The sequence below is a fragment of the Pristiophorus japonicus genome, chromosome 19, assembly GCF_044704955.1.
Source record: "Pristiophorus japonicus isolate sPriJap1 chromosome 19, sPriJap1.hap1, whole genome shotgun sequence".
Taxonomy (NCBI): Eukaryota; Metazoa; Chordata; class Chondrichthyes; family Pristiophoridae; genus Pristiophorus; species Pristiophorus japonicus.
This window is the reverse complement of record NC_091995.1, coordinates 93281693-93304104: the sequence shown is the minus strand read 5'-3', so window position 1 is coordinate 93304104 and position 22412 is coordinate 93281693. Positions and strand designations below refer to the sequence as shown.

The window sequence follows — 22412 nt, the reverse complement described above, 5'->3', positions numbered from 1 at the left end:
GCCTGTTGGGGGGGCACAATTGTCGGGCCGACATGGCAATCGGCCGACAGATATAAAAACATGGCGGGCGCGGCAGTGCGCACTCCCCTTTACGGGAAGCCGCACTGCCGCTGCAGAAGGCCGCAGTCTCTCCGGACCACCAGGGAGGGGGGGGGGAGGGGGGGGAAGGGTGTTTTGGCACCCTTCCCCCCCCCCCCCCCGAGGGCAGGCCGATGGTTTTCCGAGGGAAATGTTGCCGTCGGGGGACTTAGATCGGTGGTGTGCATGGTGATGTCGCGCTTACCACTGATCGGCAGCAGCGGGGAGCGGTAAGGGTGGGCGGGGGGGGGGGTATCGGGGCACCGCCGGGAAACCTCGAGGGGGGAATTGGGCGAGCAGCGACCACTCCTTAAAAAAAAGTTCGCGGCCACTCCACTCCACACAGCACGCCCGTCGACTCGAGGTGGCAACGCGCCTTCAGGAGACGGGCAATTTCGGCCGCTAAGTCTTCCGGAAGAGGAAGGATGAAAAACTGGTGGGGAAAAGGCTTAAAAAATGCAATGACTCCGATGTGGAAGGTGCACCTGGTCTCCCGGGGAACAGGGTCTCGTTGAGAGGCGCGGAACATTACTTACTTGTGGAGTCCATCACGTTCACAGGGACGCTCAAGGTGTTCTCAGGAGTGACGCACTCCACACTCAGGTTATATCGTACCCCGGGGATGAGGGCTGGCACCAGGAACGACGTCTCTCCGGGACGTGTCCGATTGGTTTCACTGGAGTTCGCGGAAACAGCTTTGACCGCGAAGGTGTAGATTGCGGCTCGTTTATCGCTGGGCGCAAACCACTCCAACGTCAGTGAGTCTGTTGTCTTCTGCTCCACGGCCAGACCCGTGACTGGAGAAGGATCTGTCGACAGAAAGGCGGAGAGAGTTAATCCGGCCCTGCAGGTCCCCATGTGTAGATTTAATCGCAGAATCAGAGAAATGTACAGCGCGGAAGGAGGCCATTTCGGCCCATCGTGTCCGCGCCGGCCGACAAAGAGCTACCCGGCCTAATCCCACTTTCCAGCTCTCGGTCCGTAGCCCTGCAGTTTACGGCACTTCAGGTGCACATCCAGGTACTTTTTAAATGTGGTGAGGGTTTCTGCCTCTACCACCCTTTCAGGCAGTGAGTTCCAGACCCCCACCACCCTCTGGGTGAAGACATTTCCCCTCAAATCCCCTCTAAACCTCCCCCCAATTACTTTAAATCTATGCCCCCTGGTTATTGACCTCGTTGCTAAGGGAAATAGGTCCTTCCTAGCCACAGTATCTAGGACCCTCATAATTCAATCAGGTCTCCCCTCAGCCTCCTCTGTTCCAAAGAAAACAACCCCAGCCTCTCCAATCTTTCCTCAAAGTGTGAATTGCCCTCCGCCCCGTGGGTTCCTGGGCTGAGTGACCAACTCGAGAGCGAGATATTCTCTGACTGCTGGGTGTGGGTTATCAGTGGCCCTGTGACAAGACACTGAAAGGTCGCGGGTGTGAGATTTTCAGCAGCAAATCATATCTGATCGGAGCTCACAACATGGTTACACACTGCTCAGAGTCCATCACATGGAGCAAAGGCGATACACTCCCAGGGCAGTGCTGAGGGAGTGCTGTACTGTCAGAGGTGCCATCTGACAGATGAGACATTAATCCGAGACACGGTACTAAGGTTCTGCTGAATATCCCATCTGCAGTGTATTTGCTTCAAGGGTTCTTTGAATAAGAATTCATAGCAATACATTGCTATTAAGAACTAGTTGGTTTATTAGCAAAAGGTTTAACAAACACACTACACATTACCAGTTCATCCACCAGGCTCACAACCACCTTCCCCATCGTGGATACCCCGAACCCAACTGGCCGGGGTTTTATTGAGCCTTGTGAACATCACGTGACTGGCTAAGCCATTCCCAATGCAACAGCTCCACAAACTCGTGAGCATCCTCACAGGGGCACACAGCACAACGTGTAACTTTTCAAATAACGGATTTCTCAAGAGTCACTCGGACAATATTTCTCCCAAGATTCCTCTCTCCTTATCTAAGGAAGGATATACCTGCCTTGGAGGCGGTGTAACGGAGATTCACTAGACTGATTCCTGGGACGAGAGAGCTACCTTATGATGAGAGATTGTGTAGAATGGGCCTATACTCTCTGGAGTTTAGAACGTACAAGATTCTGAGGGGGATTGACAGGGTAGATGCTGAGAGGATGTTTCCCCCTGCCTGGGGAGTCTAGAACCAGGGGGCACAGTCTCAGGATATTTAAGACAGAGATGAGGAGGAATTTCTTCACTAGGAGAGTTGTAAATCTTTGGGATTCTCTGCCCCAGAGTGCTGCAGATGTGAGTCTCTGAATATATTCAAGGCTGAGATCGAGAGATTTTTAAGCTCGAGGGGAACGAGGGATATGGAGATCGAGCGGGAAAGTGGAGTTGAGGTCGATGATCAGCCAATGATCTTATTGAATAGTGGAGCAGGCTCGAGGGGCCGAATGGCCGACTCCTGCTCCTATTTCTAATGTATGCATGTTCTTATTACAGCAGTGATTACACCGTGTTATTCAGTGGCTGTGAACAGCTTTGGGACATTCTGAGGATATGAAACGCACCGTATACATGCAAGCTTCTGTCTTCTTCTTTGGTCTGCTTTCCCGCGCATTCTTCATATCCTTTGATTCCCCGAGAGTCCAAAAATGTAGTCCCGCTCACCCATCACCCGCTGTGCTCGCTGCCCCTTGTCCTAACTCGCACCGAGTCCCGCTCACCCATCACCCCCTGTGCTCACTGCCCTGTGTCCTAACTCGCACCGAATCCCGCTCACCCATCACCCCCTGTGCTCGCTGACCCGTGTCCTAACTCGCACCGAGTCCCGTTCACCCATCACCCCCCGTGCTCGCTGCCCCGTGTCCTAACTCGCACCGAGTCCCGCTCACCCATCACCCGTCGTGCTCGCTGCCCCGTGTTCTAACCCGCTCACCCATCACCCCTCGTGCTCTCTGCACCGTGTCCTAACTCGCACCCAGTCCCGCTCACCCATCACCCCCTGTGCTCGCTGACCTATGACTCCCGGTTAAGCAGCGCCCCGATTTCAAAATTCTCATCCTTGTTTTCAAATCCCTCCATGACCTCGTCCCTCCCTATCTCTGTAATCTCCTCCAGCCCCACAAACCCCCCCCCCCCCCCCGCCCCGAGATCTCTGCACTCCTCTAATTCTGCCCTCCTGAGCATCCCTGATTATAATCTCTCCACCATCGGTGGCCGTGTCTTCTGTTGCCTGGGCCCCAAGCTCTGGAACACCCTCCCTAAACCTCTCCACCTCTCCACCTCTCTCTCCTCCTTCAAGATGCTCCTTAAAACCGACCTCTTTGACCAAGCGTTTGGTCACTTGTGGTAATTTCTACTTATGCGGTTCGGTGTCAAATTTTTTATCTCATAATAGTCCTGTGAAGCACCTTGGGACGTCTCACTATGTTAAAGGCGCTATATAAATACACGTTTTTGATCCCCAGGCAGGTTAAACAGGAGATTGTCACTATTGTTATGAATGTCAGAATATTCCATTCCCCATTGCCTCCTCTTGCATTCTAACTCTCGAAAGCAAGGTAACTGAAAAATCAATACACACAGATCGCTATAATCATGTGGAAATCCTGCACTGAGAACAAGATAAGAAATAGGAGCAGGAGTCGGCCATTCGGCCCCTCGAGCCTGCTCCGTCATTCAATGAGATCTTCCAACTCAACTCCACTTTCCCACCCGATCCTCATATCTGTTGATTCCCCTAGACCCCAAAAATCTATCGATCTCAGCCTTGAATATACTCAAAGACTGAGACTCCACTGCCCTCTGGAGTAGAGAATTCCAAAGATTCACCACCCTCTGAGTGAAGAAATTCCTCCTCATCTCAGTCCTAAATGGCTGACCCCGTATCCTGAGACTGTGACCCCTGGTTCTAAACTCCCCAGCCTGGGGGAAACATCCGCTCAGCACAATGAGAGTTGCACCAGCCCATAATATATCAGCCATCAGAGGGGTGGCTGTCCCGTTAGGAGAGTAACTTACTCGTGGTGCCTTTCATTTTCGCAGGCACGCTCGTTGTCTTCTCGGGAGTGACTGACACCACCCTCAGGTTATATTGTTCCCCAGGTTTCAGGCCTGTCACGTTGAACGCCTTCATTCCTGCCCCTGTGGAGTTGGTCTGAGTGAAACTTCCAGTAACACTCGCGACTGTAATATTGTACGTGTAGTCTGAGGCATTTCTATCAGTGGGCGTTGTCCATGTTATGGTCAGTGAATCTGTTGTCCTGCCCATCACGGACAGAGCAGAGACTGGAGAAGGATCTGTCGACAGAGAGGCAGAGAGAGAGTTAATCAGTGTATGACGCCCTCTGCCCCGTGAGTCCCTGGGCCGTGTGGCCCGCCCGAGGAGTGTGCTATTCTCTGACCGCTGGGTGTGGGTAATCGGTGACCCATCGTTCCTCCCTTAACCAACACCACCAAGAGATAAGGATCTGTCTGTGGTAATTTTGCTGTGCACCGATTGGCTGCTGTTTTAGCCACGCAAGGACAGAGACCACAAGTTTCTGTCTTTCTTTACTCATTCTGCAATAATCGTAGAAATTTACAGCACGGACATTCAGCCCATTGTGTCCGTGCCGGCCGACAAAGAGCTACCCAGCCTAATTTTCAGCTCTGGGTCCATAGCCCTGCAGGTTCCGGCACTTCAAGTCCACATCCAAGTACTTTTTAAATGTGGTGAGGGTTTCTGCCTCTACCACCCTTTCAGGCAGTGAGTTCCAGACCCCCACCACCCTCTGGGTGAAAAAAATTCTCCTCAAATCCCCTCTAAACCTCCTGCCACGTACTTTAAATTCCTATCCACTCTATCCAGGCCCCTCATAATTTTATACACCTCAATTAGGTCTCCCCTCAGCCTCCTCCATTCCAAAGAAAACAACCCCAGCCTATCCAATATTTTCTCATAGCTAAAATTCTCCAGTCCAGGCAACATCCTCGTAAATCTCCTCTGTACCCTCTCTCGTGCAATCCCATCTTTCCTGTAATGCATTGACCAGAACTGCATGCAGTACTCCAGCTGTGGCCTAATTAGTATTTTATACAGTTCAAGCATAATCTCCCTGCTCTTGTATTCTATGCCTCGGCTAATAAACGCAAGTATTCCGTGTGCCTTCTTAACCACTTTAGCTACCTGTCCTGCTACCTTCAGGGATCTGTGAACCTGCACTCCCAAGGTCCCTCTGTTCCTCTACACTTCTCAATGTCCTACCATTTAATGTATATTCCCTAGCCAGAGAGCAGCACGTGCTGGAGCAGGAGAGCAACAGCAGTGAAGAGGGATGTCACCAAGGTCCAGGTTGGTGATTGGAGCGTAGGCAGGTACAGCAGGAGTGGTGAGGTCGGGACAAAGGAGAGATTGTAGAGGGACGTGATCAGGGCCCAGGAGAGGCGAGGGCCCAGGGGCAGCACGGGCCCAGCCCACACTGTGCGATATGTGTCTGCACTAGGTCCGTGCAGCAGAGCTGGTCTCCAGTCGTCCTTGTTAACCCTTGCCACTGGACCAAGACCTCGCTCTGTCAAGCCCGTGTGGTGACTGGTGTGCAACGGTCACCCCACGTTAAAAAGATCCACGCACAGGCATTTTCCACCCTTCAGGATGTAGTTCGGGATCTGGAATATTGAAACACCTGGGAACATTTTGACGTGGAAGCCAGTCATCCTCAACTCGAGGGACTGCCTACGATGAAAGTGATAGCCCTCCCCAAATGCAGGACCTCACACTTCTCTGGATTGAATTCCATTTGCCACTGTTCTGCCCACCTGACTAGTTTATTGATATCTTCCTGCAGTCTACAGCGTTCTGCTTCATTATCAACCTTGTTCACAGCCGCAGCTCTCCATGTCGATCTCATTCTCCGCTCTTTTACACAACAGGCTTGGATCTAAGATTTGTGTGTGTTTCCTTGTGGTGATGGAGATGGGTCTATTCCAGCGTCCATTGTATTGGTCAACGAACTGTTAAATCTCCATGCATTGAAGATTTAAATAGCTATTTGTCACTATTGCTATGACTGTTGGGACCGTCCATTCTGCGTAGCCAGCCCATGCAGTCTAACTCTCCTCAGCAATGAATAAAATGCAAAATCCATACACACAGCTCACAATAATCACGTGTAATTCTACTGTCAGCTGTGGCTCAGTGGGTAGCACACTCGCCTCAGATTCAGAAATTTGTGGGTTCAAATCCCCACTCCACGAACTTGAGCACATAAATCTAGGCTGACACTCTCAGTGCAGGGCTGAGGAAGCGCCGCACTGTCGGAGGGGCAGTACTGAGGGAGCGCCGCACTGTCGGAGGGGCAGTACTGAGGGAGCGCCGCACTGTCGGAGGGGCAGTACTGAGGGAGCGCCGCACTGGTGGAGGGGCAGTACTGAGGGAGCGATGCATTATCGGAGGGGCAGTACTGAGGGAGCGCCGCACTGTCGGAGGGACAGTACTGAGGGTGCGCTGCACTGTCGGAGGGGCAGTACTGAGGGAGCTCCGCACCGTCGGAGGGGCAGTACTGAGGGAGCGCCGCACTGTCAGAGGGGCAGTACTGAGGGAGCGCCGCACTGGTGGAGGGGCAGTACTGAGGGAGCGATGCATTATCGGAGGTGGCGTCATTTCGGATGAGATGATAAACCGAGGCCCCATCTGCCCTCTCAAGTGGATGTAAAAGATCCCATGGAACTATCTTAAAGAAGAGCAGGAGAGTTATTCCTGGGGCCAATATTTATCCCTCAATCAACATAAGAAAGAAACAGATTATCTAGTCATCATCACATTGCCTGTAATGCACTTTGAGACGTCTGGGGTGTGACAGGCGCTATATAAATTCAAGTCTTTAATTTCTTTTTCCACTGGGAATTGTGGGAGAGTTGGTGAACGATTATCGATCAGTCGCTCTCCACAACCTCACCAATCTCTCGCGTGTGAGTCCGGACAACGGCTGACTATTCGACTAATTAGGGCATCACGTCCCAATCCTGCCCTCACCTTTGCACCCACACCAGCCGGAGTCGCCGGGCAGTCGCCGGGTGCAGGGTGGGTCCCCGGCTGATACTTGCCCTCGTCTCCGTCATGCAGCAGCACTGAGGCCAACTGTACTGTCCCAACTATTGGCCCCGGCTGACATCAGCAATCTCTGCACGGGCCGGGTTTGAGCGCGGTAACCTCTGGTTGGCACGGCTCAGGCCCTCGCTGATTGAGCCGTCAGGGGGGTGGCTGTCCCTGTAGGAGACGGAGAATAACTTACTCGTGGTGCCTTGTACTTCTACAGGAACGCTCGTTGTGATCTCAGGAGTGACTGACTCCACCCTCAGGTTATATTGTTCCCCGGGTTCCAGGCCTGTCACGTTGAACATAGTCTCTTCCGGCCCTGTGGAGTACTGCTGAGTGAAAGCTCCCATAACACTTGTGACTGTAACATTGTACGTGTAGTCTCGGGCTCTTGTATCGTTGGGCGCTGTCCATTTAATCTCCAGTGAATCTGCTGTACTGCTTATCACAGACGGAGCAGAGACTGGAGAAGGATCTGTCAACATAGAGGCAGAGAGAAAGTTAATCAGTGTGAGGTCATGCACTTTGGCAGAAAAAAATCAAAGAGCAAGTTATTATTTCAATGGAGAAAGATTGCAAAGTGCCGCAGTACAGCGGGACCTGGGGGTATTTGTGCATGAAACACAAAAGGTTAATATGCAGGTACAGCAAGTGATCAGGAAGGCCAATGGTATCTTGGCCTTTATTGCAAAAGGGATGGAGTATAAAAGCAGGGAAGTCTTGCTACAGTTATACAGGGTATTGGTGAGGCCACACCTGGAATACTGCGTGCAGTTTTGGTTTCCATATTTACGAAAGTGTATACTTGCTTTAGAGGCAGTTCAGAGAAGGTTCACTCGGTTGATCCCGGGGATGATGGGCTTGACTTCTGCGGAAAGGTTGAGTAGGTTGGACCTCTGCTCATTGGAATTCAGAAGAATGAGAGGTGATCTTATCGAAACGTATAAAATTATGAGGGGGCTTGACAAGGTGGATGCAGAGAGGATGTTTCCACTGATGGGGTAAGACTAGAACTAGGGGGCACGATCTTAGAATAAGGGGCCGCCCATTTAAAACAGAGATGAGGAGGAATTTCTTCTCTCAGAGGGTTGTAAATCTGTGGAATTCGCTGCCTCGGGGACATTGAATAAATTTAAGACAGAAATAGACAGTTGCTTAAACGATAAGGGGATAAGGGGTTATGGGGAGCGGGCAGGGAAGTGGAGCTGAGTCCATGATCAGATCAGCCATGATCTTGTTGAATGGCGGAGCAGGCTCGAGGGGCCATATGGCCTACTCCTGCTCCTATTTCTTATGTTCTTATATTTTTAATCAGTGTGAATCGCCCTCAGCCCCGTGGGTTCCTGGGCTGAGTGACCAACTTGAGGAGCGAGATATTCTCTGACTGCTGGGTGTGGGTTATCAGTGACCCTGTGACAAGACACTGAAAGGTCGCGGGTGTGAGATTTTCAGCAGCAAATCATATCTGATCGGAGCTCACAACATGGTTACACACAGCACTGAGTCCATCTTTCCTGATAGGTGTACCCTCGCGTTTCTCTTATCATCCTTGTAAATCTTCACTGTACCCTCTCCAGTGCCTCCCTATCCTTTTTATCACAAGGCAACCAGAACTGTAAGCAATACTCCATGTGTGGCCTAACCGAGGTTCGCTACAGGTTTAGCGTAGTAAAACGTCCCAAGGTGCTTCACAGGAGTGTTAGAAGACAAAACATTTTTGACACCGAGCCACAGAAGGAGAAATTAGGGCAGGCGACCAAAAGCTTGGTCAAAGAGGTATGTTTTATGAGACTAGAGAGAAGTGGAGAGGTTTAGGGAGGGAATTCCAGAGCTTGTCTCCCAGGCAACAGAAGGCACGGCCACCGATGGTGGAGCTATTATAATCAGGGATGCTCAAGAGGGCAGAATTAGAGGAGCGCAGATATCTCGGAGGGGTTGTGGGGCTGGAGGAGATTAGAGAGATAGGGAGGGGGCGAGGGCCATGGTTTGAAAACAAGAATGAGAATTTTGAAATCGAGGCGTTGCTTAGCCGGAAGCCAATGTAGGTCAGTGAGCACAGGGGGTGATGGGTGAGCGGGACTCGGTGCGAGTTAGGACACGGGCAGCTGAGTTTTGGATCACCTCTAGTTTACGTAGGGTAGAATATGGGAGGCCAGCCAGGAGTGCGTGGAATAGTCAAGTCTAGAGGTAACAAAGGCACGGATGAGGGCTTCAGCAGTGGATGAGCTGAGGTAAGAGGTGGAGACGGACGATGTCACGGAGGTGGAAATAGGCAGTCTTAGTTAAGTGCGGATATGAGGTTGAAAGCTCATTTCAGGGTCAAACATGACACCAAGGTTGCAAACAGTCTGGTTCAGCCACAGACAGGAGTTGTGGAGAGGGATGGAGTCAGTGGCTGGAGAACGGAGTTTGTGGCGGTGACTGAAAACAATGGCTTCGGTCTTCCCAATATTCAACTGGGGAAAATTTCTGCTCATCCAGAACTGGATGTCGGACAAGCAGTCTGACAATTTAGAGACCGAGGAGGGGTCGAGAGGAGTGGTGGTGAGGTAGTGCTGGGTATCATCAGCGTATATGTGGAAAGTGATGCTGTGTTTTTGGATGATGTCGCAAGGGGCAACATGTAGATGAGAAATAGGAGGGGGCCAAGGATAGATCCTTGGGGGGGACACCAGAGGTAACGATGGGGGGGTGGGAAGAGAAGCCGGTGCAGGTGATTGTCTGGCTACGATGAGATGGATACGAATGGAACCAGGCGAGTGCAGTCCCACCCAGCTGGACAATGGTGGAGAGGCGTTGGAGGATGATGGAGTGGTCAACCGTGTCAAAGGCTGCAGACAGGTCCAGAAGGACGAGGAGGGATAGTTTACCTACTGCAATATATTTGCTACATGGGTTTTTTGCTTAAGAATTCATAGCAACACATTGCTATTAAGGATTAGTTGGTTTATTAGCAAAGGTTTAACAATCACACTACACATTACCAGTTCATCCACCACCTGCCCTATCGTGGATCCCCCGAACCCAACTGGCCGGGGTTTTATTGAGTCTTGTGAACATCACGTGACTGGCTAAGCCACTCCCAACTCCACAGCTCCACAAACCCATGAGCAAAAAACAAAAAGGGCCACTGTACAGCAAAATTCTAAAGGGTCAAAGTGTAATAAAAAGGCAAGCATGAAAGCTCGGTGCCTCAATGCAAGGAGTATTCGGAACCCAGGAGAGGGCTCTGAGCTAGTTAGAGTGGGTGAGAGCTCAGATGAACAGGACCCCAAGAAAGAATGCAAAAGGCAGGAGGCAACAGAGCAGAGTCGCACTGAGGTAAGTGTAAACCACAAGGTGACAGGAAGGGACAATATGTATGAATATAAAGAGGCTGCAGGAGGGGTCAAAACTAAAAATCATGGTTTAAAAACTAGTATTAAAACACTCTACCTAAACGCACGCAGCATTCGAAATAAAGTAAATGAGTTGACGGCACAAATCACTACAAATGGTTATTATTTGGTGGCCATTACAGAAACGTGGTTGTAGGGTGGCCAAGATTGGGAATTAAACATACAGGGGTATCTGACAATTCGGAAAGATAGACAAGAAGGGAAAGGAGGTGGGGTAGCTCTGTTAATAAAGGATCATATCAGGGCAGTTGTAAGAGACAATATTGGCTCTAATGAACAAAATGTTGAATCATTGTGGGTGGAGATTAGAGATAGTAAGGGGAAAAAGTCACTGGTGGGCATAGTTTATAGGCCCCCAAATAATAACTTCACAGTGGGGCAGACAATAATCAAGGGAATAATGGAGGCATGTGAAAAAGGAACGGCAGTAATCATGGGGGATTTTAACCTGCATATCGATTGGTCAAATCAAATCGCACAGGGTAGCCTTGAGGAGGAATTCATAGAATGCATACGGGATTGTTTCTTAGAAGAATGTGTTACAGAACCTACAAGGGAGCAAGCTATCTTAGATCTGATCCTGTGTAATGAGACAGGAATAATAAACGATCTCCTAGTAAAAGATCCTCTCGGAATGAGTGATCACAGTATGGTTGAATTTCTAATACAGATTGAGGATGAGGAAGTAGTGTCTCAAACGAGCGTACTATGCTTAAACAAAGGGAACTACAGTGGGATGAAGGCAGAGTTGGCTAAAGTAGACTGGAAACACAGACTAAACGGTGGCACAATTGAGGAACAGTGGAGGACTTTTAAGGAGCTCTTTCATAGTGCTCAACAAAAATATATTCCAGTGAAAAAGAAGGGCGGTAAGAAAAGGGATAGCCAGCCGTGGATAACCAAGGAAATAAAGGAGAGTATCAAATTAAAAACCAATGCGTATAAGGTGGCCAAGGTTAGTGGGAAACTAGAAGATTGGGAAAATTTTAAACGACAGCAAAGAATGACTAAGAAAGCAATAAAGAAAGGACAGATAGATTACGAAAGTAAACTTGCGCAAAACATAAAAACAGATAGTAACAGCTTTTACCGATATATAAAACGGAAAAAAGTGACTAAAGTAAATGATGGTCCCTTAGAAGATGAGAAGGGGGATTTAATAATGGGAAATGTGGAAATGGCGGAGACCTTAAACAATTATTTTGCTTCGGTCTTCACAGTGGAAGACACAAAAACCATGCCAAAAATTGCTGGTCACGGGAATGTGGGAAGGGAGGACCTTGAGACAATCACAATCACTAGGGGGGTAGTGCTGGACAGGCTAATGGGACTCAAGGTAGACAAGTCCCCTGGTCCTGATGAAATGCAACCCAGGGTATTAAAAGAGATGGCGGAAGTTATAGCAGATGCATTCGTTATAATCTACCAAAATTCTCTGGACTCTGGGGAGGTACCATCGGATTGGAAAGCAGCTAATATAACGCCTCTGTTTTAAAAAGGGGGCAGACAAAAGGCAGGTAACTATAGGCCGGTTAGTTTAACATCTGTAGTGGGGAAAATGCTTGAAGCTATCATTAAGGAAGAAATAGCGGGACATCTAGATAGGAATAGTGCAATCAAGCAGACGCAACATGGATTCATGAAGGGGAAATCATGTTTAACTAATTTACTGGAATTCTTTGAGGATATAACGAGCATGGTGGATAGAGGTGCACTGATGGATGTGGTGTATTTAGATTTCCAAAAGGCATTCGATAAGGTGCCACACAAAAGGTTACTGCAGAAGATAAAGGTACGCGGAGTCAGAGGAAATGTATTAGCATGGATAGAGAATTGGCTAGCTAACAGAAAGCAGAGAGTCGGGATAAATGGGTACTTTTTGGGTTGGAAATTGGTGGTTAGTGGTGTGCCACAGGGATCGGTGCTGGGACCACAGTATACATAGATGAACTGGAAGAGGGGACAGAGTGTAGTGTAACAAAATTTGCAGATGACACAAAGATTAGTGGGAAAGTGGGTTGTGTAGAGGACAGAGAGAGACTGCAAAGAGATTTAGAGAGGTTAAACGAATGGGCTAAGATTTGGCAGATGGAATACAATGTCGGAAAATGTGAGGTCATCCACCTTGGAAAAAAAAACAGGAAAAGGGAATATTATTTGAATGGGGAGAAATTACAACATGCTGCGGTGCAGAGGGATCTGGGGATCCTTGTGCATGAATCCCAAAAAATTAGTTTGCAGGTGCAGCAGGTAATCAGGAGGTGAATGTTGGCCGTCATTGCGAGAGGGATGGAATACAAAAGCAGGGAGGTCCTGCTGCAACTGTACAGGGTATTGGTGAGGCCACACCTGGAGTACTGCGTGCAGTTTTGGTCACCTTTCTGAAGGAAGGATATACTAGCTTTGGAGCGGGTACAGAGACGATTCACTAGGCTGATTCCGGAGATGAGGGGGTTACCTTATGATGATAGATTGAGTAGACTGGGTCTTTACTCGTTGGAGTTCAGAAGGATGAGGGGTGATCTTTTAGAAACATTTAAAATAATGAAAGGGATAGACAAGATAGAGGCAGAGAGGTTGTTTCCACTGGTCGGGAGACTAGAACTAGGGGGCACAGCCTCAAAATACGGGGGAGCCAATTTAAAACCGAGTTGAGAAGGAATTTCTTCTCCCAGAGGGTTGTGAATCTGTGGAATTCTCTGCCCAAGGAAGCAGTTGAGGCTAGCTTATTGAATGTATTCATATCACAGATAGATAGATTTTCAACCAATAAGGGAATTAAGGGTTATGGGGAGCGGGCGGGTAAGTGGAGCCGAGTCCACGGCCAGATCAGCCATGATCTTGTTGAATGGCGGAGCAGGCTCGAGGGGCTAGATGGCCTACTCCTGTTCCTAATTCTTATGTTCTTATGTTCTTATACAGCACAACGTGTAACTTTTCAAATAAGGAATTTCTCAAGAGTCACTCGGACAATATTTCTCCCAAGATTCCTCTCTCCTTATCTAAGGAAGGATATACCTGCCTTGGAGGCGGTGTAACGGAGATTCACTAGATTGATTCCTGGGACGAGAGGACTACCTTATGATGAGAGATTGTGTAGAATGGGCCCATACTCTCTGGAGTTTTGAACGTACAAGATTCTGAGGGGGATTGACAGGGTAGATGCTTAGAGGATGTTTCCCCCTGACTGGGGATACAGTCTCAGGATATTTAAGACAGGGATGAGGAGGAATTTCTTCACTAGGTGAGTTGTAATCTTTGGGATCCTCTGCCCCAGAGTGCTGCAGATGTGAGTCTCTGAATATTTTCAAGGCTGAGATCAAGAGATTTTTAAACTCTAGGGGAACGAGGGATATGGGGATCGGGCGAGAAAGTGGAGTTGAGGTCGATGATCAGCCAATGAACTTATTGAGTGGTGGAGCAGGCTCGAGGGGCCAAATGGCCGACTCCTGCTCCTAATTCTTATGTACTTATGTTCTTATTACAGCAGTGATTACACAATGTTATTCAGCGGCTGTGAACAGATTTGGGACATTCTGAGAATATGTAACGCATCGTATACATGCAAGCTTCTGTCTTCTTCTTGGGTCTGCAATCTCCATGGCCTTTGATTCCCCGAGAGTCCAAAAATGAAGTCCCGCTCACCCATCACCCCCTGTGCTCGCTGCCCCGTGTCCTAACTCGCACCAAGTCCCGCTCGCCCATCACCCCCTGTGCTCACTGCCCCATGTCCTAACTCGCACCAAGTCCCGCTCACCCATCACCCCCTGTGCTCGCTGACCCGTGTCCTAACTCGCAGAGTCCCGCTCACCCATCACCCCCTGTGCTCGCTGCCCCGTGTCCTAACTCGCACCAAGTCCCGCTCACCCATCACCCCCTGTGCTCGCTGACCTATGACTCCCGGTTAAGCAGCGCCCCGATTTCAAAATTCTCACCCTTGTTTTCAAATCCCTCCATGACCTCGTCCCTCCCTATCTCTGTAACCTCCTCCAGCCCCACAACCCCCCCGAGATGTTTGCGCTCCTCTAATTCTGCCCTCCTGAGCATCCCTGATTATAATCTCTCCACCATCGGTGGCCGTGCCTTCTGTTGCCTGGGCCCCAAGCTCTGGAACTCCCTCCTTAAACCTCTCCGTCTCTCTACCTCTCTTTCCTCCTTCAAGATGCTCCTTAAAACTGACCTCTTTGACCAAGCTTTTGGTCACCTGCGCTAATTTCTACTTATGCGGCTCGGTGTCAAATTTTTTATCTCATACACTCCTGTGAAGCGCCTTGCGACGTCTCACTATGTTAAAGGAGCTATATAAGTACAGGTTTTTGATCCTCCAGGCACTGTAGGTTAAACAGGAGATTGTCACTATTGTTATGAATGTCAGAATATTCCATTCCCCATTGCCTCCTCTGGCATGCTAACTCTCTAAAGCAAGGTAACTGAAAAATCAATACACACAGATCGCTATAATCATGTGGAAATCCTGCACTGAGAACAAGATAAGAAATAGGAGCAGGAGTCGGCCATTCGTCCCTCGAGCCTGCTCCGCCATTCAATGAGATCTTCCAACTCAACTCCAATTTCCCACCCGATCCCCATATCCCTCGTTCCCCTAGACCCCAAAATCTATCGATCTCAGCCTTGAATATACTCAAAGACTGAGCCTCCACAGCCCTCAGGGGTAGAGAATTCCAAAGATTCACCACCCTCTGAGTGAAGAAATTCCTCCTCATCTCAGTCCTAAATGGCTGACCCCGTATCCTGAGACTGTGACCCCTGGTTCTAAACTCCCCAGCCCGGGGGAAACATCCGCTCAGCACAATGAGAGTTGCACCAGCCCATAATATATCAGCCATCAGAGGGGTGGCTGTCCCGTTAGGAGAGTAACTTACTCGTGGTGCCTTTCATTTTCGCAGGCACGCTCGTTGTCTTCTCGGGAGTGACTGACACCACCCTCAGGTTATATTGTTCCCCAGGTTTCAGGCCTGTCACGTTGAACGCCTTCATTCCTGCCCCTGTGGAGTTGGTCTGAGTGAAACTTCCAGTAACACTTGCGACTGTAATATTGTACGTGTAGTCTGAGGCATTTCTATCAGTGGGCGTTGTCCATGTTATGGTCAGTGAATCTGTTGTCCTGCCCATCACGGACAGAGCAGAGACTGGAGAAGGATCTGTCGACAGAGAGGCAGAGAGAGAGTTAATCAGTGTATGACGCCCTCCGCCCCGTGAGTCCCTGGGCCGTGTGGCCCGCCCGAGGAGTGTGCTATTCTCTGACCGCTGGGTGTGGGTAATCGGTGACCCATCATTCCTCCCTTAACCAACACCACCAAGAGATAAGGATCTGTCTGTGGTAATCTTGCTGTGCACCGATTGGCTGCTGTTTTAGCCACGCAAGGACAGAGACCATAAGTTTCTGTCTTTCTTTACTCATTCTGCAATAATCGTAGAAATTTACAGCACGGACATTCAGCCCATCGTGTCCGTGCCGGCCGACAAAGAGCTTCCCAGCCTAATTTTCAACTCTGGGTCCGTAGCACTGCAGGTTACGGCACTTTAAGTGCACATCCAAGTACTTTTTAAATGTGGTGAGGGTTTCTGCCTCTACCACCCTTTCAGGCAGTGAGTTCCAGACCCCCACCACTCTCTGGGTGAAATAAATTCTCCTCAAATCCCCTCTAAACCTCCTGCCTCGTACTTTAGATTCCTATCCACTCTATCCAGGCCCCTCATAATTTTATCCACCTCAATTAGGTCTCCCCTCAGCCTCCTCCATGCCAAAGAAAACAACCCCAACCTATCCAGTATTTTCTCATAGCTAAAATTCTCCAGTCCAGGCAACATCCTCGTAAATCTCCTCTGTACCCTCTCTCGTGCAATCCCATCCTTCCTGTAATGCATTGACCAGAACTGTAAGCAGTACTCCAGCTGTGGCCTAACTAGTGTTTTATACAGTTCAAGCATAACCTCCCTGCTCTTGTATTCTATGCCTCGGCTAATAAACGCAAGTATTCCGTGTGCCTTCTTAACCACTTTAGCTACTTGTCCTGCTACCTTGAGGCATCTGTGGACCTGCACTCCCAAGGTCCCTCTGTTCCTCTACACTTCTCAGTGTCCTACCATTTAATGTATATTCCCTAGCCAGGGAGCAGCATGTGCTGGAGCAGGAGAGCAACAGCAGTGAAGAGGGACGTCACCAAGATCCAGGTCGGTGATTGGAGCGTGGGCAGATACAGCAGGAGCGGCGAGGTCGGGGCGAAGGAGCGGCGAGAGATTGTAGAGGGACGTGATCGGGGCCCAGGAGAGGCGGGGGCCCAGGGGCAGCAGGGGCCCAGCCCACACTGCGATATGTGTCTGCACTGGGTCCGTGCAGTAGAGCAGATCTCCAATTGTCCTGGTTAACCCTTGCCCCTGGACCAAGACCTAGCTCCGTCAAGCCCGTGTGGTGGCTGGTGTGCAACGGCCACCCCACGTTAAATAAATCCACGCACAGGCATCTTCCACCCTTCAGGATGCAGTTCAGGATCTGGAATATTGAAACACCTGAGAACTTTTTGACGTGGAAGCAAGTCATCCTCAACTCGAGGGACTGCCTATGATGATGCTGATAGCTCTCCCCAAATGCAGGACCTCACTTTGGTGGTAAAAACAGAGAGACAGACTATTATCTGAATGGTGACAGAGTAGGAAAAGTGGAGGTGCAACGAGACCTGGGTGTCATGGTACATCAGTCATTGAAGGTTGACATGCAGGTACAGCAGGCGGTTAAGAAAGCAAATGGCATGTTGGCCTTCATAGCGAGGGGATTTGAGTACAGGGGCAGGGAGGTGTTGCTACAGTTGTACAGGGCCTTGGTGAGGCCACACCTGGAGTATTGTGTACAGTTTTGGTCTCCTAACCTGAGGAAGGACATTCTTGCTATTGAGGGAGTGCAGCGAAGGTTCACCAGACTGATTCCCGGGATGGCAGGACTGACCAATCAAGAAAGACTGGATCAACTGGGCTTGTATTCACTGGAGTTCAGAAGAATGAGGGGGGACCTCATAGAAATGTTTAAAATTCTGATGGGTTTAGACAGGTTAGATGCAGGAAGAATGTTCCCAATGTTGGGGAAGTCCAGAACCAGGGGTCACAGTCTAAGGATAAGGGGTACGCCATTTAGGACCGAGATGAGGAGAAACTTCTTCACCCAGAGAGTGGTGAACCTGTGGAATTCTCTACCACAGAAAGTTGTTGAGGCCAATTCACTAACTATATTCAAAAAGGAGTTAGATGTCGTCCTTACTACTAGGGGGATCAAGGGGTATGGCGAGAAAGCAGGAATGGGGTACTGAAGTTGCATGTTCAGCCATGAACTCATTGAATGGCGGTGCAGGCTAGAAGGGCCGAATGGCCTACTCCTGCACCTATTTTCTATGTTTCTATGGAAATGTTTCTCACACTTCTCCGGATTGAATTCCATTTGCCACTGTTCTGCCCACCTGACCAGTTCATTGATATCTTCCTGCAGTCTACAGCTTTCTGCTTCATTATCAACATTGTTCACAGCCCCAGCTCTCCATGTCGATCTCATTCTCCGCTCTTCTCCACAACAGATCTAAGATTTGTGTGTGTTTCCTTGTGGTGATGGAGATGGGTCTATTCCAGTGTCCATTGTATTGGTCAACGAACTGTTAAATCTCCATGCATTGAAGAATTAAATAGGCGTTTGTCACTATTGCTATGACTGTTGGGACCGTCCATTCTGCGTAGCCAGCCCATGCAGTCTAACACTCCTCCGCAACGAATAAAATGCAAAATCCATACACACAGCTCACAATAATCACGTGTAATTCTACTGCCAGCTGTGGCTCAGTGGGTAGCACACTCGCCTCTGATTCAGAAAGTTTTGGGTTCAAATCCCCACTCCAGGAACTTGAGCACATAAATCTAGGCTGACACTCTCAGTGCAGGGCTGAGGGAGCGCCGCACTGTCGGAGGGGCAGTACTGAGGGAGCAGCGAACTGTCGGAGGGGCAGTACTGAGGTAACGCCGCACTGTCGGAGGGGCAGTACTGAGGGAGCGCCGCACTGTCGGAGGGGCAGTACTGAGAGAGCGCTGCATTATCGGAGGTGGCGTCATTTCAGATGAGATGATAAACCGAGGCCCCATCTGCCCTCTTAAGTGGATGTAAAAGATCCCATGGAACTATCTTGAAGAAGAGCAGGGGAGTTATTCCTGGGGCCAACATTTATCCCTCAATCAACGTAAGAAACAGATTATCTGGTCATCATCACATTGCCTGTAATGTGCTTTGAGACGTCCAGTGGTTGTGACATGCGCTATATAAATTCAAGTCTTTCATTTCTTTTTCCACTGGGAGTTTTGGGAGAGTTGGTGAACGATTATCAATCAATCGCTCTCCACAACCTCACCAATCTCTCGCGTGTGAGTCCGGACAACGGCTGACTATTCGACTGCGGAGGGCATCACGTCCCAATCCTGCCCTCACCTTTGCACCCACACCAGCCGGAGTCGCCGGGCAGTTGCCGGGTGCAGGGTGGGTCCCCGGCTGATACTTGCCCTCGTCTCCGTCATGCAGCAGCACTGAGGCCAACTGTCCTGTCCCAACTATTGGTCCCGGCTGACATCAGCAATCTCTGCACGGGCCGGGTTTGAGCGCGGTAACCTCTGGTTGGCACGGCTTGGGCCCTCGCTGATTGAGCCGTCAGGGGGGTGGCTGTCCCTGTAGGAGACGGAGAATAACTTACTTGTGGTGCCTTGTACTCCTACAGGAACGCTCGTTGTGTTCTCAGGAGTGACTGACTCCACCCTCAGGTTATATTGTTCCCCGGGTTCCAGGCCTGTCACGTTGAACATAGTCTCTCCTGGCCCTGTGGAGTACTTCTGAGTGAAAGCTCCCATAACACTTGTGACTGTAACATTGTACGTGTAGTCTCGGGCTCTTGTATCGTTGGGCGCTGTCCATTTAATCTCCAGTGAATCTGCTGTACTGCTCATCACAGACGGAGCAGAGACTGGAGAAGGATCTGTCAACATAGAGGCAGAGAGAGAGTTAATCAGTGTGAGGTCATGCACTTTGGCAGAAAAGAAATCAAAGAGCAAGTTATTATTTCAATGGAGAAAGATTGCAAAGTGCCGCAGTACAGCGGGACCTGGGGTACTTGTGCATGAAACACAAAAGGATAGTATGCAGGTACAGCAAGTGATCAGGAAGGCCAATGGAATTGACTTATGAGGAAATGTTGAGAAGGTTGGGCCTCTACTCATTGGAGTTCAGAAGAATGAGAGGTGATCTTATCGAAACGTATAAGATTATGAGGGGGCTTGACAAGGTGGATGCAGAGAGAATGTTTACACTGATGGGGGAGACTAGAACTAGAGGGCATAATGGGAGAATAAGAGGCCGCCCATTTAACACTGAGATGTGGAGAAATTTCTTCTCTGAGAGGGTTGTAAATCTGTGGAACTCACTGCCCTCCGCCCCGTGAGTCCCTGGGCCGTGTGGCCCACCCGAGGAGTGTGCTATTCTCTGACCGCTGGGTGTGGGTAATCGGTGACCCATCATTCCTCCCTTAACCAACACCACCAAGAGATAAGGATCTGTCTGTGGTAATCTTGCTGTGCACCGATTGGCTGCTGTTTTAGCCACGCAAGGACAGAGACCATAAGTTTCTGTCTTTCTTTACTCATTCTGCAATAATCGTAGAAATTTACAGCACGGACATTCAGCCCATCGTGTCCGCGCCGGCCGACAAAGAACTACCCAGCCTAATCCCACTTTCCCGCTCTTGGTCCGTAGCCCTGTAGGTTAAGGCACTTCAAGTGCACATCCAGGTACTTTTTAAATGTGGTGAGGGTTTCTGCCTCTACCACCCTTTCAGGCAGTGAGTTCCAGACCCCCACCACCCTCTGGGTGAAGAAATTTCCCCTCAAATCCCCTCTAAACATCCTGCCACGTACTTTAAATTCCTATTCACTCTATCGAGGCCCTTTATAATTTTATCCACCTTAATAAGGTCTAACCTCAGCCTCCTCCGTTCCAAAGAAAACAACCCCAGCCTATCCAATATTTTCTCATAGCTAAAAGTCTCCAGTCCAGGCAACATCCTCGTAAATCTCCTCTGTACCCTCTCTCGTGCAATCCTATCTTTCCGGCAATGCAGTGACCAGAACTGCACACAGTACTCCAGCTGTGGCCTAACTAGTGTTTTATACAGTTCAAGCATAACCCCCCTGCTCTTGTATTCTATGAACATAAGAACATAAGAATTATGAACAGGAGTAGGCCATCTAGCCCCTCGAGCCTGCTCCGCCATTCAATAAGATCATGGCTGATCTGGCCGTGGACTCAGCTCCACTTACCCGCCCGCTCCCCGTAACCCTTAATTCCCTTATTGGTTAAAAATCTATCTATCTGTGACTTGAATACATTCAATTTGCTACCTTCAACTGCTTCCTTGGGCAGAGAATTCTCCAGATTCACAACCCTCTGGGAGAAGAAATTCCTTCTCAACTCGGTTTTAAATTGGCTCCTCCGTATTTTGAGGCTGTGCCTCCTAGTTCTAGTCTCCCCGACCAGTGGAAACAACCTCTCTGCCTCTATCTTGTCTATCCCTTTCATTATTTTAAATGTTTCTATAAGACCACCCCTCATTCTTCTGAACTCCAACGAGTAAAGACCCAGTTTACTCAATCTATCATCATAAGTTAACCCCCTCATCTCCGGAATCAGCCTAGTGAATTGTCTCTGTACCCCCTCCAAAGCTAGTATATCCTTCCTTAAGTAAGGCGACCAAAACTGCACGCAGTACTCCAGGTGCGGCCTCACCAATACCCTGTACAGTTGCAGCAGGACCTCCCTGCTTTTGTACTCCATCCCTCTCGCAATGAAGGCCAACATTCCATTCTCCTTCCTGATTACCTGCTGCACCTGCAAACTAACTTTTTGGGATTCATGCACGAGGGCCCCCAGGTCCCTCTGCACCGCAGCATGTTGTAATTTCTCCCCATTCAAATAATATTACCTTTTACTGTTTTTTTCCCCCAAGGTGGATGACCTCACACTATGCCTCGGCTAATAAACGCAAGTGTTCCGTGTGCCTTCTTAACCACTTTAGCTACCTGTCCTGCTACCTTCAAGGATCTGTGGACCTGTACTCCAAGGTCCCTCTGTTCCTCTACACTTCTCAGTGTCCTACCATTTACTGTGTGTTCTCTAGCCAGGGAGCATCACGTGCTGGAGCAGGAGAGCAACAGCAGTGAAGAGGGACATCACCAAGGTCCAGGTCGGTGATTGGAGCGTGGGCAGGTACAGCAGGAGCGGTGAGGTCGGGGCGAAGGAGCGGCGAGAGATTGTAGAGAGACGTGATCGGGGCCCAGGAGAGGCGGGGGCCCAGGGGCAGCACGGGCCAGCCCACACTGTGCGATATGTGAGCGCACTGGGTCCGTGCAGTAGAGCAGATCTCCAGTCGTCCTGGTTAACCCTTGCCACTGGACCAAGACCTAGCTTCGTCAAGCCCCGTGTGGTGGCTGGTGTGTAACGGCCTTCCACCCTTCAGGATGTAGTACGGGATCCGGAATATTGAAACATCTGTGAACTTTTTGACATGGAAGCAAGTCATCCTCGACTCGAGGGACTGCCTACGATGATGCTGATAGCTCTCCCCAAATGGTGGACCTCACACTTCTCCGGATTGAATTCCATTTGCCACTGTTCTGCCCACCTGACCAGTTCATTGATATCTTCCTGCAGTCTACAGCGTTCTGCTTCATTATCAACCTTGTTCACAGCCCCAGCTCTCCATGTCGATCTCATTCTCCGCTCTTTTACACAACAGGCTTGGATCTAAGATTTGTGTGTGTTTCCTTGTGGCGATGGAGATGGGTCTAGTCCAG

General features: G+C 49.6%; 1 protein-coding gene across 1 annotated transcript in view; it reads right to left on the bottom strand.

Moving 5' to 3' along the window:
• ptprh (protein tyrosine phosphatase receptor type H) overlaps nt 1-22412 on the bottom strand; it is a 108036-nt gene that overhangs the window by 43950 nt on the left and 41674 nt on the right. The window contains exons 8-12 of the mRNA XM_070861830.1: nt 19265-19543; nt 15410-15688; nt 7325-7603; nt 4074-4352; nt 615-887 (exon numbers count right to left, since the gene is read on the bottom strand). Of these exons, the coding sequence (XP_070717931.1) occupies nt 615-887; nt 4074-4352; nt 7325-7603; nt 15410-15688; nt 19265-19543 (1389 nt within the window). The remainder of the gene's footprint in view (nt 1-614; nt 888-4073; nt 4353-7324; nt 7604-15409; nt 15689-19264; nt 19544-22412) is intronic.